This window comes from Galendromus occidentalis, unplaced genomic scaffold, assembly GCF_000255335.2.
Source record: "Galendromus occidentalis unplaced genomic scaffold, Mocc_1.1 scf7180000076870, whole genome shotgun sequence".
Taxonomy (NCBI): Eukaryota; Metazoa; Arthropoda; class Arachnida; order Mesostigmata; family Phytoseiidae; genus Galendromus; species Galendromus occidentalis.
In genome coordinates this window covers 969737-984531 of record NW_003804859.1, presented here as the reverse complement: position 1 = coordinate 984531, position 14795 = coordinate 969737, and the positions used below count along the sequence as shown (strand labels likewise).

The 14795-nt window shown below is 51.1% G+C and overlaps 2 protein-coding genes across 2 annotated transcripts; both read left to right on the top strand.

Annotated features, from left to right (window-relative positions):
* Nucleotides 1-3310: 3310 nt before the first annotated feature.
* LOC100905419 (uncharacterized) lies at nucleotides 3311-9791 on the top strand. The gene is made up of 14 exons (XM_003740290.1): nucleotides 3311-3489; nucleotides 3569-3865; nucleotides 3963-4392; nucleotides 4495-4658; nucleotides 4838-5113; nucleotides 5203-5455; nucleotides 5570-5879; nucleotides 7299-7440; nucleotides 7586-7891; nucleotides 7975-8416; nucleotides 8527-8681; nucleotides 8886-9143; nucleotides 9243-9447; nucleotides 9578-9791. Exons 1-14 carry the CDS (start codon nucleotides 3429-3431, stop codon nucleotides 9789-9791), a joined length of 3513 nt encoding a protein of 1170 aa, XP_003740338.1. The 5' UTR covers nucleotides 3311-3428.
* Nucleotides 9792-10924: 1133 nt separating this feature from the next.
* LOC100905270 (uncharacterized) lies at nucleotides 10925-13625 on the top strand. Its single transcript, XM_003740289.2, has 7 exons — nucleotides 10925-11178; nucleotides 11280-11585; nucleotides 11668-12109; nucleotides 12228-12361; nucleotides 12453-12722; nucleotides 12834-13050; nucleotides 13136-13625. The coding sequence occupies exons 1-7, from the start codon at nucleotides 11106-11108 to the stop codon at nucleotides 13401-13403; spliced, it is 1710 nt and encodes a 569-aa protein (XP_003740337.1). The 5' UTR covers nucleotides 10925-11105; the 3' UTR covers nucleotides 13404-13625.
* The last annotated feature ends 1170 nt before the right edge of the window (nucleotides 13626-14795 follow it).

Sequence of the window (14795 nt, the reverse complement as noted above, 5' to 3'; positions counted from 1 at the left end):
GTGAAGAGACCTGGATATCTCCTCCCCGATCAAATGAAATCCGAACTCTCATTCCAGCTACACCATCACCACGACATATCTGAATACCACCGTACCACCGCTAAGAGGTCCAGCCTTCGAAGTGCGGATGAGGGCGAAGTACATCGAGGAAAATATGAATGGGGAGAAGACGGTGCTCCTCGGTGACATCTCCGAGTTCAGAATACCGAAATACTATCCTCGTGAGTCCTGGGCAGATATTCATCCCTGCCGCAATAGTTGGATGACGCTAGAGATCTGAAGAAATCCATAGCTTTCAATCGGTCTAAGAGGAGGGAATTCCTTGATTCCAGTACTCGTGGGGGTCAATATATATTCTGCCGGAAGGCCTTGATGTGAGCCGAAGTTTCTTTCTAGAATCACCCGCTGGTGTGAAAGTCCTCAGGCGCAGGACGAATTCGATCCACTTCTCGGTAATTCCAAGGGACCCCCGAACGATGAAGAGATTCAAGATTTCAATCTTATCGCCACTGAGCCTAAAAGATCGCTACGTTGGCGAGGTCGGAGAATTCACGGGGTTGAGGCCTTACCAACGTGTGGATTTCGAGGCTAGCCAATGCTACCTACATCCGGGATCGACGGTGGAAACCTGCGGGCATGGCATCAGGAGCGAACTTAGAAGCAGGGTCGCGAGTGAGTTTCTTGATAGCGGCAGCTCAGATCTTGGAAGGATTTGAACAGATTTCGATGATCATCATTCTAAGGAGCTTTTCTTTCCTTCAGAACCCTCACCGGTCAAAGTTTATCCCTTGACTGACACCAATGACGGCCCTCGCATGATCCGGTGGGAAGACCCCGAGAAGCCCAACGGGCCAATTGCCGGCTATGTTGTGTCTATTCGGACAGCGCCTCTGAGCTCGCTCCAAGCCTTCCTCAGAATATTCGGATACGATTTCAACGAAGGAAAAGAACACGAGTTCATCGTCGGGCCTCAGAACCACAGCTTCCCCTACGATCACGAAGAAGTCGTGAATCCGTAAGCTGCATTCGCAACAAATTATGTTCATGAATCCCGCCCCTTTCACAGAGTCGAGCGTATTCGAGCGTGCAAATACCTTGCTGATGTGCTATTCCTTCCACACCTTCAGGCACTCGTACGCCGTAACCGCATTCACCGTCGATACAGAATACGGGAAGCGGCTTTTCAGTGAGAGGACTTTCATTATTCCCAGGCCCCTCCGTACCTGGCGCTTCACATACACGGGACTTTTTGTGACCGTAATAATTATGCTATCGATTTATTGCTGTTGCCGGGTCTGGCTCCCAGACGATCCGCCATTCGATCCCGCTGCGCGTCGTCAGCGAACGGAGGGGCGTCTCGTCAGGCTGAGACTAATGAGACGCGACGGAACGGCCGACGATATCAATTCGGATATACTCGACGGAAGCGACCCTCCGATTGGACCGCCCGGTTCAACTTATACGTTAAGATCTAGCGCTTCCGGAAGAACGAAGCGTCCGAGAGCAGCAGGCTCTCAAGGTCGCTCTACGGCGAGGAGCTCAACCGAACGCTCTGCAGCGAGGAGCTCAACCGCGCGCTCTACGGCGAGGAGCTCAACCGCACGCTCTACCGCGAGGAGCTCAACCGGACGCTCTGCCACGAGGAGCTCAACCGAACGCTCTGCTACGAGGAGCTCAACCGAACGCTCTGCGGCGAGGGGCTCAACCGAACGCTCTACAGCAAAGAGCTCCACCGAACGCACTGAAGCGAAGAGCTCCGCAGAACGCTCTGCGGTGAAGAGCTCCGCAGAACGCTCTGCGGTGAAGAGCTCCGCAGAGGAAAGCTCACAGAAAGCTCTGCAGTGAGGAGCCCTACAGAAAACTTCAAATTCGTTTACATCAGCAATTTTGATTCCCGCCGATGCGAGAGTAACTCATAGAGTGAGTTCGACGCAGGCAATGGCACCTCGACGATTACGCAGCGCTCAACTACGAGCGCCATAAGAAGCGGGCGGCCGACCCCTCGACAGAGGAAAAACCGTATCTTAAGCACGAGTCTCTCCTGACTTGAATTGACATTCATTTTTGAGTGCTTTGTGAAATCGAAAGAAGAATTCATGGTGACCGAAATCCTATATATATAGCAAAATTGACCACTTCCGAAGTTTGTGATTTCTCTCGCTCTTCGAAGGCAGCTAATAAATTTCATCGAAACAGCTAGAATTCTCCGTGAAAATCTTCCGAAACACTGATGATAGGAATCGTTCCTCCACATTCCTGCATATTCTGTCGCATGCGAGCTCTCCGAGATGTACCTCGCAATACTTCGATCATCCGATAGGACCAGGATTTCGTGGAGATAGACCAATGGAGGAAGCCGTTACTTCCCTCGCCGAATCCGCAGGTTTCCGGTCTCCTTGCCCGACAGCTGCTCCGGACTTCTGAGTCTCGGTGATTTCCATTGCTTTCGCGAGGAGCACTTCCCTCCGACAAGTATTAGTGAGTTTTCTTCGATGCGAAGCGCTGTTCATTCCGGACGGGAGCGATTTTCCGTTCGGCTGCTCAGGTTTCGGTCGGTGTGAACCGATTTTCCCCCTTAAGGAACAAAGGGGCTTGTGTCAAGGGAACTCGCCCTCAAGTGGTCCTGTTTTTGTATCGTTGCAGGTGGAGTTTTCGAGAGGCATATTCTGACCTGTTGATTTATCCGATATGTAGAAGCCGCGTCCCAACACCTTCTAGAAATTATTTTCTTAGAGGGTCTACAGCTAATAAGTCAAGTGCGAGAAACCGAGAACGAATCCGCGCGAGATATGTTCAGAGCCGTTCTCCCGGCACAGTTTCGCAATCGCCTACTCAAGCCACATTGAGTTCTTCGTCGAAGTCCCTCACTGATCGAGTACTTGGATCACAGGAAGAAATCGCTTCGAGCGTCTTCCTGAAGAAGCTCAAGATTTCGAATGGGGATACTTCCTCACGGTCCTGTTGAAGAGCCCGCCGGAACTCAGCTGCAGCACAGCATGACTCCGCCGTCGGAATTTTATGGCGCGAATGCTGTCTTCGTCGCTGATATTCGTGTTCATAGTGATTTTCAACCTCGCTGGGTCGAGGTGTCCCCTCATTTCCGCAAGCTGTATATTTCTCGAAGGCGTCCGGCGGCAGGCAAGCATGGTGATTCGTCGGTCAACGAATAGGTCCGCATTGGAGGCGATGCCGGGCGATTGCAGCGTCCCTATATGGGATCATGTATCCTCCTCCTTGGAATACCGGCCCTGCACATTCACGGCTTGTATGACGTGAGCGATCGAACAGCCGGCAGACGACACCCGAAAACACTACAATCAGAGCCGCAGAGAAGCCAGGGCTCCAACTGAATTTTAAAAAAATCCCCCGTCCCACGGCAACTTAAAGAACGTTTTGATCGCTGGAGTCGATTGCACGAAAGCTCGGCCATGTGGCCTTTGTTGTTGAGTACTCTCTTGATGAGCCTGCTCGCTGATCCGGCTGACGGTGGTGAGTCCGGAAGAAATTCTTCCCCGATGTTACAGAAACTCTAGAGATATCCGAACGCTTCTCTATTCCTCTTCGACAGAACCTCAACTCTTCGGCGTCTTGGGAAGCTTACACATCAACTCAACGGACCGGACTTGCGCCTCCTTCCGTTGGACGTTCAAGAGACCGCATTCGAGGATTTCCGACGCTCCGGCGTACATGAGCGTGCATTTGAATCTAGGAGGTCAGTCTAAGGTTTTTGCAGTGCCTGTGTCCGATCCGCTTCGCAAGATCGACTTCTTCGAGTCTAAAGAGGAGTATGCTGTGCTCTTCCGAGCTCGGTCTGACCTGACAGAAGGCATGGAATACATCGCATCGTTTCGGAATCGGACTGAAGGTATTTGCTCATCTCACGAGAAGGTATAAGGATCAAATGCGTGGCCGACACACCTCCCATAGATCGAAACCGTATGAGTTCTATTTCCTCTCGAAAGCTCCTCACCCAATCATACGAGTTGAAGTCAAGCAGAAGGTTCCCAATCAGTACTTAGTATCTTGGGACGCCACCGATCCGAGGCAAATCGAGAAACTGATGATTGACTACTGCTACCCAAAATGCGTCAGTGCGACAGTCACGCAAAGCGACGGAATCTTCGAGTTCACCATTCCCTCCTCCGCTAATTTCACCCTGACGGTCACCGCCTTCCGGAACGTCCAGGAGATCCCTCCGAGCGATCGAATGGCTCGTTCCGCTGAGGGAAAAATCGAGCTCAAACCACCCCGGAAAATTACGTCCATAATCAAGGCTATCCACTTCGAGGATTGGGTGTACATCGAATGGGATCCTCCTCTCAGCCCCTACAGACCCATCACTCACTACCATCTTCATATTGTCAACGTCAACGAAACACTCCCGGGCGTCACGTGAGTCTGCCACCAAAACCATCGGATCGCTTGGTGTTGGAGACCGTACTATGAGGATGTCGGATTTCCGGAGCGGCAGAAACGACCTGATTCTCGTTTCAGCTACATCCTTACCACTCCCTATCTGAATATCACCGTTCCACCGCTCAGAGGTCCAGCCTTCGAGGTACGGCTCAGGGCGACATGCGACGCGCAGAACATGGAGGGAGAGAGGACGGAGCGCCTCGGTGAGGTCTACGAATTCAGGATACCGAAATACTATCCCCGTGAGTTGTGGGTAGACGGTCATTCCAGTCTCGATTGCTGGACAATGAGAGAGATTGATCCAAAGGGACTCTGCATCTTCCGTTGGCTGGACTTGGAACAACTTCTAGACCCTCAGTTTTATCGGGGGTCGAGATATTTTAGCGGGGAGCATGCGTATAATCCCCGAGCTCCCTTTCAGCTCCACCGGTGACTGTCGAGGTCCTGAGGCGCAGGTCGGATTCGATCCGCTTCTCGGTTATCCCAATGAATGCCCAATCATCAAGAAGATTCAAAATTGTGATCTTTTCGCCGCTATTCCTCAAGAACCGCTACGTTGCCGATGTCGGAGAATTCACGGGTCTAGCGCCGTACCAGCGTGTGGATTTTGAGACTAGCCAATGCTTCCTCCATCCGGAATCCACAGTGGAAACCTGCGGGCCTACTATTAGAACTCAACTGAGAAGCAACGTTGCGAGTAGGTTTCTCGGGGGCTGAGACTCTGGAAGACCTGGACCATTGAATTCTCCAATGTTCACATTTCTGAGGATCCTCCCTCCTCGATAGGACCCTCTCCGGTCAAGGTTCACCCATTGACTTACACGGAACACGGCCGTGCCATGATTCGGTGGGACGAGCCCGATACGCCCAACGGGCCAATCGCCGGTTATGTGGTGTTCATACGGACAACACCTTTGAACGCAATTCAATCCTTCTTCAAAATGCTCGGAGTCGGATTCGAGGAAGGTATAGAACACGAGTTCAAGCTCGGCCCTCAAGATCACAGCTTCCCCTATAACCCTCAGCACGTCGTGGATCCGTAAGTTGCATTCGCTTCGGATGATGTAGAAGTGGCTCGAGAATTCCATCGAATGGATTGCTTTATTTCGGAATTCGAATTCCCTCTTCGAGACCATACCTTACCCCACTGCAGGTACTCGTACGCTGTCTCAGCATTCACTATCGACACAGACCGTGGGGAGCAGCTCTTCAGTGAAAGGAGTTTCATTGTTCCCGAGCCTCCATCTCTGTGGCCTTACACGGTCTCGGGAGTGTTGGGGACACTGCTGATCATGGGGCCGATGTATTACTGCGTCCGTTACAGGCACAAACACGATGCCCCCTCCGATCTTGCCGACTATCAGGAGGAAATTGAGGGGGATTCCGACACGAGGAGGGAACGCGACGCTACACTCGCTAATGACGACGATCCCGAAATACTCGACGGTAGCAACCCTCGAGCGGTATCGGCCCGTTCAAGCTGCGCATCAAGATCGGGAGATCCGGTGGAATCAGAGCTTTCGTGAGGAACATATTCTCACGACACGGTAGCATCCGTGCGCGGCAGCAGCCCTGCTTCCCGTTGAGACGAAGTAATTCCGGTGGGACAGCTCGAGGAAGGTGATGGCTCTCCGGCGGCGATGAAGCACTTCAATACGGAGTGCCTTCAAAAGCGTATCCCATGGAGTTCCTGATAGAGGAGAGATCGTATTTTAAGCAAGTTTGCTTCTCTGACCTAAATTGTGATTCATTATTGATAGATTTTTGAAGTTGAGTGATGAATTCATGGTTATCCAAATTCTGAATACCTGAATGAAATTAACGAGTTTTGACTTTTGTGATTCCTCCCGCTGTTCCAAAGCGGCTAATAAATTACATTGTGACAGCTGAAAATTTCTATGAGCTCCTTTCGAAATCCTCGTATTAGGCTCTGTTCCGTCAGATTTTCTCTACGATCTCTGGCGGAACCCGTGTACCACATTTTCTTAGACGCGAACGAGCTCCTCTTGCGACCTTCTCCGAAGTTCCGTTCATCGCATGAGCTCTGGAGTCTGTGGCGATCGATCGACGGAGGGAGCCGCCGCTCCGCCGGAGGGTTTCGTTCGAACCAATCGGTACCCTGTGTTCGCGAGGACAGCCTCCCACCGTCATCTACTAGCGAGAGTTTTCCGATGCGACGCGCTGCTAGGTTCCTACGAGAGCGATCATCTGGTCGGCTCGGCGGGTTTCGGTCAGTGTGGACCAATCTCCGCTGCGCGCAAGTCTGAGACGCGTGGCAAAGAATGGAGTGCTCCCGCGAAAATCCACAATCCGTATCGAGATATTTTATGCATCTTCTCCGGAAAACTTCTCGAAAGGCGGACGCGCGGATCGCAACTCAATCCGCCGACAGTAGCTGCGGATCGAATCACGACTCAAAGTTTCTTGGGCGGCCAGAGCCGAATGGCGGAGATAAATCCCTGGAGCAGCCTCGATGGACGCGGACGAACAGCTTGACGGTTAGTGCCGGAGTCGTATGACGCTATTGACTCCAGAGAAGATTTTCGGGAGCACTTCACGCGCTTCCGTTTTAGACTTGCTCGGATGTCGAGTGTCGTCAACTGTATGTATTTGACCCCATTCCGCCAGTAGGTGGAAATCAAGCACGGAATCTCCGTCAGCGGATTACTTCAGGGGAAGCAGACGAGGACTTCTCCCTCTCCGATGAGTAAATACCAACGGCTACGTGCACCTCAGCATGGTTTGCATTCCGTGGAACGTTCATCATGGTATTTTCGTTCCGTGGCTCAGCGTTCTAGAAACTGAGTGATCGACGGAGATAAACGCTCACAGTTCTGTAGAGGGGACTCCTCAGCTGAAAATTTCCGGAGGTCCGCTTCCAGATCACGGACGAACGTACGACGAGGTCTCGTTCCCGGAAAAGGTACTCCTACGAAGTCCGTGCTCATTCTGGGCTCGGCGTGATGTGGAAATCCGTTGTTATCATTGTGTCTGCTGCGACCGTCGTCCTGGCGATAAAGACAGGTGAGTGTTTCCGCTCATCAGCTCGATACCTATGCCGGAGCCCCCCGGAATCCGAACGATAAACTCGATATGAGCTTGAGCGGCTCCCGGAGACTGAAACATACCCCCAATTCTACTTCCATCCCACTGATCTCGTCCTTCACAGGATTTCCCAAGCTCAATGAACCGAGAATTGTGGGCATTGGCCATGTGGACCATCAGCATATCAGAATTGAGTGGGACTTCCAGCCTCCCGCGAACTTGTCTGTGCGCCGAATAGAGTTCGAGCTGATTGTCCAATCCAAGCATTTAAAAACACGCAAATTCTATCCTAAATTCGCGTCCGCGCCGCTCCTCTTCGATGTCCATGGACTCTCACCATCGAGGAGATATGATTTGTCAATTAGAGCGACGGCTCCCAACTGGAGGAGCAGTGGACTCGTTCGCGAAACTTTCAAGACCATGGATCGAGGTTCGTTCGGAAATTGAAGATTTCGGGCGATTTCGTCGCTCCAGGAATCAATTTCGACAACCTATACGAGGCGCCGCTTGCAGATTGGCCGAGCCCCGTGATAATCGATGTTTCCTCCACGAATCGAGAGAACTCCGTGGAGTATTCCGTGCAATGGAGTTTGGAACCGAAATTGAGAGAGCTCCAGCTTTATGAGATAAGACTGTGCCACTTACACTGCCACTTAGTGATGATCAAAGCTCAGGACAACAACGCGACTTTCAACATCGACTATGACTTGACTTTCACCATGGTCATTGCTGCTATCTACTCTACACCGCAGCTGAACGCGTTTAGACGAGAGAGCGAAGTTTTCAGTCAATCGACGAATGAGGGCGATCCAAAAGAGTTTTCAAAAGTGGTCGAGGCCGTACAGATTGGCCATAGAGTCCAACTCAAGTTGAATCCACGCTTCCCAAAGAATGGTCCGCTCAGCTACTATGAAGTATTCCTATCTGATCAGCATAACGAGGAGGACATGTACAAGTGAGTCCATTCGTGACGAGATAGGAAGCTGCCGTTCGAACCTCCGAATGTTTATTCTCATTTGACATGGTCGTGATTCTTTTATTTTCTTTCTCTCGCCGGAATCGAAGCACGAGCCTTCCCTTCTTCCCCGAGAAATTCGTTCCTGCGGCATTCGCGAGCGGTACCGTCTACGAAATGCAGCCGAATTCACTCAGTGTCGACGGGAATGACTTCAGCTACCTGGGAAGACTACGAGATATCGACATCCACAACTACTCATCGGGTGAGTCAGGAACGATGTCATATCCTCTTCTCGCCATGTCGCTCTATCCCGTAGTGATATTGCGCTTGATCTGAGACAAACGATGGAGGAGCGGATCTGGTCGGACGAGCCATTCCGATCCAGGGTCGAATCTGAATTATTGCGAGGGGCTGGAAGTAGATTAATTCTCCTTGGATCTCATCACCCTCGATTTTTCCCTTTCAGAGAGATTGCTCCTCCTCCTTATCATCAAGAGGGTTGAGCACGCGGTTCGCTTCCGAATCGTTCCCATGAACCTCCCTTTCCTTAATTCTTTCAAGAGCAAAAAATACTTCTACATCGGACCGCTAATGTTAGACCTCTTCGCTCTAGAGAAATACGAGTACTTCCAGATGAAGATACGCAATTGTCTGACTTTCCGAGAAAAGTCCGAAGATGATTGCGGGAATTTCAAGGAGTTCCAAATGCTCTCAAATGTCGGAGGTACAGGGAATCAACTGTTTAACTTCTACATTGAATCCGTCCCAAGAAGCTCGAGTCTTTGAAACAGATTCTCTGAGCGGAATCCATTCCTCGATATAGATCCTTCTCCGGTCCAGAATCTAAGAGTAGAGGTGACAGTATCCTTGAGAATCACGTGGGAGCCCCCAGCTATTCCCCGAGGCCCGATCAACGGCTATAGAGTCTACGTAGAGGAGATCCAAGCCGAGAAGAAACACAAGAGACAGGTCGAGCTCGGAGCTGACCAACGAGAGTACCAGATCAAGAAATATAAGCACCGGGTGGAGTAAGTTGGCTGATTTCTCTGACTTGAAGAGCGCATAAAACCCGATCACACTCGGTGCGCGTGCCAGATCGGTATGGATATGCGTCTCGTTCCCCTATGGATTCGAAATGGAATGGACGAGGCATTGCAGGTATAGAATCGGGGTCACGGCATTCAATCGACACCTGGAAGATGCCAAGATCGAGTTCGAAGGACCGGCGACCCGCACGGTCATCCACGAACAGAAGATGGAAGAAACACTCTTCCATATTTCGGCTATAGTGGTCTTCAGCGTGATCTTCCTTTTTTCGTCGACACTCTGTTTTGTCGGATGCACTCTACATGATAGAAGGACACGAGTGTGAGGTGAAGGGTTCAAGCAGCAGAGGAGGGCAGCCTTCCAAAATTGAAACCGATGCTCGAAGGTCAGTCTCGTGCCACCATCAAGATCTAGAGCAAGCTCTCCCGTCCACTTATTCTACGGGATTCCTCGGAGGAATCCAAGCTCTGATTCCTGAATTTCGAATCTATCGCCGGAATGACCAATCTCCGCACTCCATTGTCGCATCCTGAGCGCAGAAGAATGTCGGCTGAGAACTCAATCAATCTACTGATTTTTATTTAAGCGACTCTTTGTGATATTTTTATTTGTGCGCACGACGAGTTTGACAGTATTCAACTTATGTGACTGGACTTGTGAATAAAGTACATGCACTAAACTTGTGAATAGAGTACCTGCACTGAACTTCAAGAGCTATGAGAGTTCCCGTCGGGGCTTCTCCCATCCACTTATTCTATGGGATTCCTCGGAGGAATCCAAGCTCTGATTTCTGAATTTCGAATCTATCGCCGGAATGACAGATCTCCGCACTCCATTGTCGCATCCTGAGCGCAGCAGAATGTCGGCTGAGAACTCAATCAATCTACTGATTTTTATTTAAGCGATTCTTTGTGAAATTTTTATTCGTGCGCACGACGAGTTTGACAGTATTCAACTTATGTGACTGGACTTGTGAATAAAGTACATGCACTAAACTTGTGAATAGAGTACATGCACTGAACTTCAAGAGCTATGAGAGTTCCCGTCGGGGCTTCTCCGGGGAGAATAGGATCGCACCCCGTTCGATACGGGCCTCATCAATGACCAGAAAACAGTGGCGACGATGATTTCGCTCCGTGAACGAAGAGTGCTCGATTATGATGTGGAAAAGCCCTGTGCATCCAGTCCATCTCTCCTGCTTGCGAGATTAGTATTCTGTTCTGGTGGATTGCCCAATTTTGGGTCGATTCTGCGGGGCCGAGATTCCGCGACTCATGCGAGCGAGCTCTCAAGCGGATCGGGCAGGAAAACGACTCCGTCTCGTTCGCGTATTCCATCACATCATTGCGGATGCCCCTCCCTCCTGCAGCAGCTGACGCGAACATTCAGCATAAGTCGCACGATGTTCGAACGTGTCATCGAGACCCGGCAAACGCGAAGCGTCACGTGGAAGCTCTTAACAATTTCGAACGGCTCAATAGCTGGGAAGGTGCAGTTTCAAACTCCTCACTGCCTATTCTTAAAAAAGTAGTTCCCGGAGACCGAACTCATAATATTCGTTCGACGGCTCCGAGGGACGAGAATCTCGGCGTGGCAGCTGAGATTCAGAAAAGGCATTTTCGTGTCGGAGAGGCACAAAATGTTGAAACTCGCGATCTTAGCGATCTGGATAACTGGAGCGATTTGCTCAGAGGGAGAGTCCCAGCTTCAGGGTGAGTCCGAATCTTGGAATCGCAGGCCGAACAATCGAACCAGACCACGCGAACCAGAGCTATCCGTCTTCACGTCTCGTTTGTTTTTCCGCCTCTTAAAGCTCTTCCCAAACTACCGACTCCGACAAACGTGCGGATTGCGAAGGATTCCGACAAAAGCGTGATAATACGATGGAATTTCGAGAAACCCTCAAACGTCTCCCTGCTAAAAGTGAAATTCTCCATCGAGCTCGCAAGTGACGGACTACGCACTGAATCTTTCTTCCGGATCTTCCGAGTTGAGCCGTACGTTTATCGCGTGCACGACCTCGTGCCTGCGACGAAGTACGCTCTGACCCTGAAAGCCTCGAGTCCCGCTTGGCAGGATAGTGATAATGCCGGAATTTCATTCGTCACTCTGGAAACGGGTTCGTCAGAGAGCTGTATCTCCGATTTGAGACGAGCGGAGTCGATAAGAGCCTGTGAGCCTTCTCATTCAATCTCCCGCAGATTATGCAACGCCACTGATTTCGTTCATCGCACCCACGAAAGACGAAGCGGTCGCCGAATACTTGCTGATCTGGAGCATGCCAAGGAAGATGCAGTGGCTGCATCACTACGATATCGAAATTTGTGAAGGGAGACGTCCGTGTCTCAAAATCAGTCGCGGTCCCGAGGACTCGACCGCTAACATACCCATCGAGTACGACATAAATTTCTCGGTGAAAGTAATCGCAGTCTACTTCGTTCCCGACACGCAAGTCATCGAGCGGCCCAGCAAACTTTACGTCGGTGATTCCGGACCGATACCACCTCTCTGGATCCTCAAGAATATCCGCGGCGAGCAGGATGGAAACCGCGTCAGACTCCCATGGATCCCATTGCGACCGCAAACGGGAATGTTCGCCTACTACGATGTTCTTGTGCGCGAACCTGCGGTGAAGAAGTTCCCGTGAGTAGACATACGATTATGGCTCTGAGTTTGCGAAAACTTTCGTTTAGCGATCCTGCCTCTCTGAGATTTTCGCTTCGAGACAGATGACTTGACGCAAAAATTCGAATCCCCGCAGCGATCGTCTTCAATCCCGTCCCCGCCTCAAAGACAATTCCGTTTACGAGTTCCGCAGTATACCGAAGGAAATCGACCCCGAAATATTTCTCACAGGGGACACCCATCATTGGACGGAGGAGCAGTGCAGACCTCGTCAGTAATTCCAATCGTGACGCATTGTCCATAGTTCTGCAGGGGATCCGCGTAAATCCTCCTGCTCATTCGTTTCGAATTCTGCTTCCAGGTCGGGGTCCACTCCTCGTGGTCATGAATAGAACCGAAAGCGGAGTCCACTTCAGAATCATTTTCCGACAGTTATCCATGACCTTCGGACCTCCAGAGGACTCGGATACCTCCCTGAGGTTCCTCTCCCTCGGATCGGCCGCTGAGGCTTTCGGCCTGACGGCTTACGAGTATCTCCGTTACCGCATACGCGTATGCGTGAGCAGCATATTATCCCCGGAAGACTCTTGCGGGAATCGCACTGAATTCAAGACTTTCTCCTACGTTACAAGTAATCGTGCTCCGTGGAACAAATGCATCCGTTCGATCCCATGTATAAGACATCTTTCTCGGGGTCTTGGTTCTCCGGTCTGTGGAGACTGATGGGATCCTGTCTCTTCAGAACCATCGCCTGTCCGGAATCTCGCGGTGCACCCTTCGACAAACGGCACGTTGATAATGATCACTTGGAAGAGACCCGTCAATCCCAACGGGCCCGTCAGCGGCTACAAGCTCCTTGTCCAAACGTCATTAGACGACAACATCGAAGAAACGTACGAAAAGCATCTCCCGAGATCGGCGCGGTCTTTCACCCTCGAGCGCTCCGATCCACGGAAAACGTAAGTGCGGTAGATTCCGTAGATGGAACGGCGCGTCGAACGCGCGAATGAACGGCGTGGTACCTCACTCTTCCTCCTCCTGCAGGTATAAAATCGCAGTATCCGCATTCAACCTGGATCTGGACGATCCTGAGATAAAACTGCATGGAAACATGGTCTACGTGGTTTTCCCGGACTCGGGTTCGGGAGAATCCTTCTATGTCGTACTTGTACCAATCTGCGGCATGGCCCTCCTTTTCCTGGCGTTCCTCTTCTTCGGCAGACTCGCGCGAGAGAACAGAGTGGCGCCAGATGTGCACTTCGAGCTCCACGGCAGACCTGCCTTCGGAGTCAACCGCGGAGCTCAAATCTGAGTTGTATCTTCGAGTCAAGCCGTGATTTGGGCTTTCGGGAGGCATCAGCCCGAATTCCATGACAGATCTCCTACAAAGACATCCATGTCTCTTCTCTGAGAACACTGCCCCGGAGCGAAATGACACGTCTCTGCTTTAGATTGTCGCAATCTGCACGCCGTGAAGTCTCGGCAGAGATCCAACTTTAAACCTCGATTCTATTGATTCCTATTTAAGTGATTTTTTTGTGCAGAAATTTGTTTGTTTGATCGAGACATCCTACTGAATAAGACTGAAATTAATTAATTTGTGAATAAAGTACGAAATTCGGAATTCCTAAGCTGCGGAAACTCTTTTGGTGGATCCTCCGCGAAGACGCCCGCCTCGTGGGGCGAACACAGGCCGCTTGCGAGTCAAACCGCGTCCCGTCCATTTAGGGAGTCACCCCTGAATTTGACTCTGAGTCTGTCAGAACATAGCCCCTGATCTTATTGAGTCAAACTCGATAGTTTCCTTTATTGATCTCTGCGCGCTCAAGTTTCGCTAATCGTCTTCCTCCGAGTTCGAGTCGGTTGCTTCATTGCTGGCAAGGGCCACGAGCGAAGCACGCGGTTTTCGTCGGACATCGAGTCTCTCTACCGAATGGAAGAGTCGGGAACTGCATGACGGATCGTATGCTTGTGTGTCGCTTGAAGCTCTTGAGGACTCCCGGGAGGTCGCAAGGTGCGGGGGACGGAAAAACTTCATCCAGACACATGCTTGTCCTACGATTGACCGCTATCGCCCGCGAGGACGATGACGGCCCGATTTCAGCAATTCAATTCTAACATTACATATGAGTCCCATCAAAGGCACGACTGATGGTGAGTTCCATCCTCGGGAGCTCGTTCGGAGAGACCTCGCCGAGCTCAAGGAACGAAACCTACGGCTCTCAGTTCGACAGAGACGGAGTGTGCAGATCTCTGAAGGGTAACATGCCCTCATCTCGACCGTGGTCGACATCGGGAGTCTGATTGGTCAAAGTACGTTAGCGTATTCGAGAGATAATTCAAAAACTTGGATTCTCAAGCCAGTTCTTCGGGTAGGTGATATCGAAGCGCCGATTGACTAGGTATCGACTGATGCGGATGTTCCCGGCACCGCGTGAGAGTTGGTGAATAATTCCAATGCGTGCACCTTAACCCGGTGCACATGTCGCTGAGTGTTCGTCGGGAGTCTCCATTCCGACGTTGCCCGCTCTAAAAACTGAGCGGTCTACAGGGATAGAAGCAGGGAATATTGTAGAAGGGACTCGTTGCTTGTGATAAGCTCGAAATCCACCCCAAGATCGTCTCTCCCGAAACTTCCAGGAAGGGTTCGCCCTCCCTGAGTGGCCCACTTCCCCGAGCCCACGCTCATACTGGGCTAGACGTG

What these genes read in the sequence shown, in the direction of transcription:
- LOC100905419 (XM_003740290.1), top strand. Translation starts at nt 3,429, where the DNA reads ATGTGGCCTTTGTTGTTGAGTACTCTCTTGATGAGCCTGCTCGCTGAT. An exon ending in CGCTGATCCGGCTGACGGTG is followed by an intron (nt 3,490 to 3,568) that starts GTGAGTCCGGAA and finishes CCTCTTCGACAG; the next exon opens with AACCTCAACTCTTCGGCGTC. An exon ending in GAAACACTCCCGGGCGTCAC is followed by an intron (nt 4,393 to 4,494) that starts GTGAGTCTGCCA and finishes TTCTCGTTTCAG; the next exon opens with CTACATCCTTACCACTCCCT.
- LOC100905270 (XM_003740289.2), top strand. Translation starts at nt 11,106, where the DNA reads ATGTTGAAACTCGCGATCTTAGCGATCTGGATAACTGGAGCGATTTGC. An exon ending in GGGAGAGTCCCAGCTTCAGG is followed by an intron (nt 11,179 to 11,279) that starts GTGAGTCCGAAT and finishes CGCCTCTTAAAG; the next exon opens with CTCTTCCCAAACTACCGACT. An exon ending in ATTCGTCACTCTGGAAACGG is followed by an intron (nt 11,586 to 11,667) that starts GTTCGTCAGAGA and finishes AATCTCCCGCAG; the next exon opens with ATTATGCAACGCCACTGATT.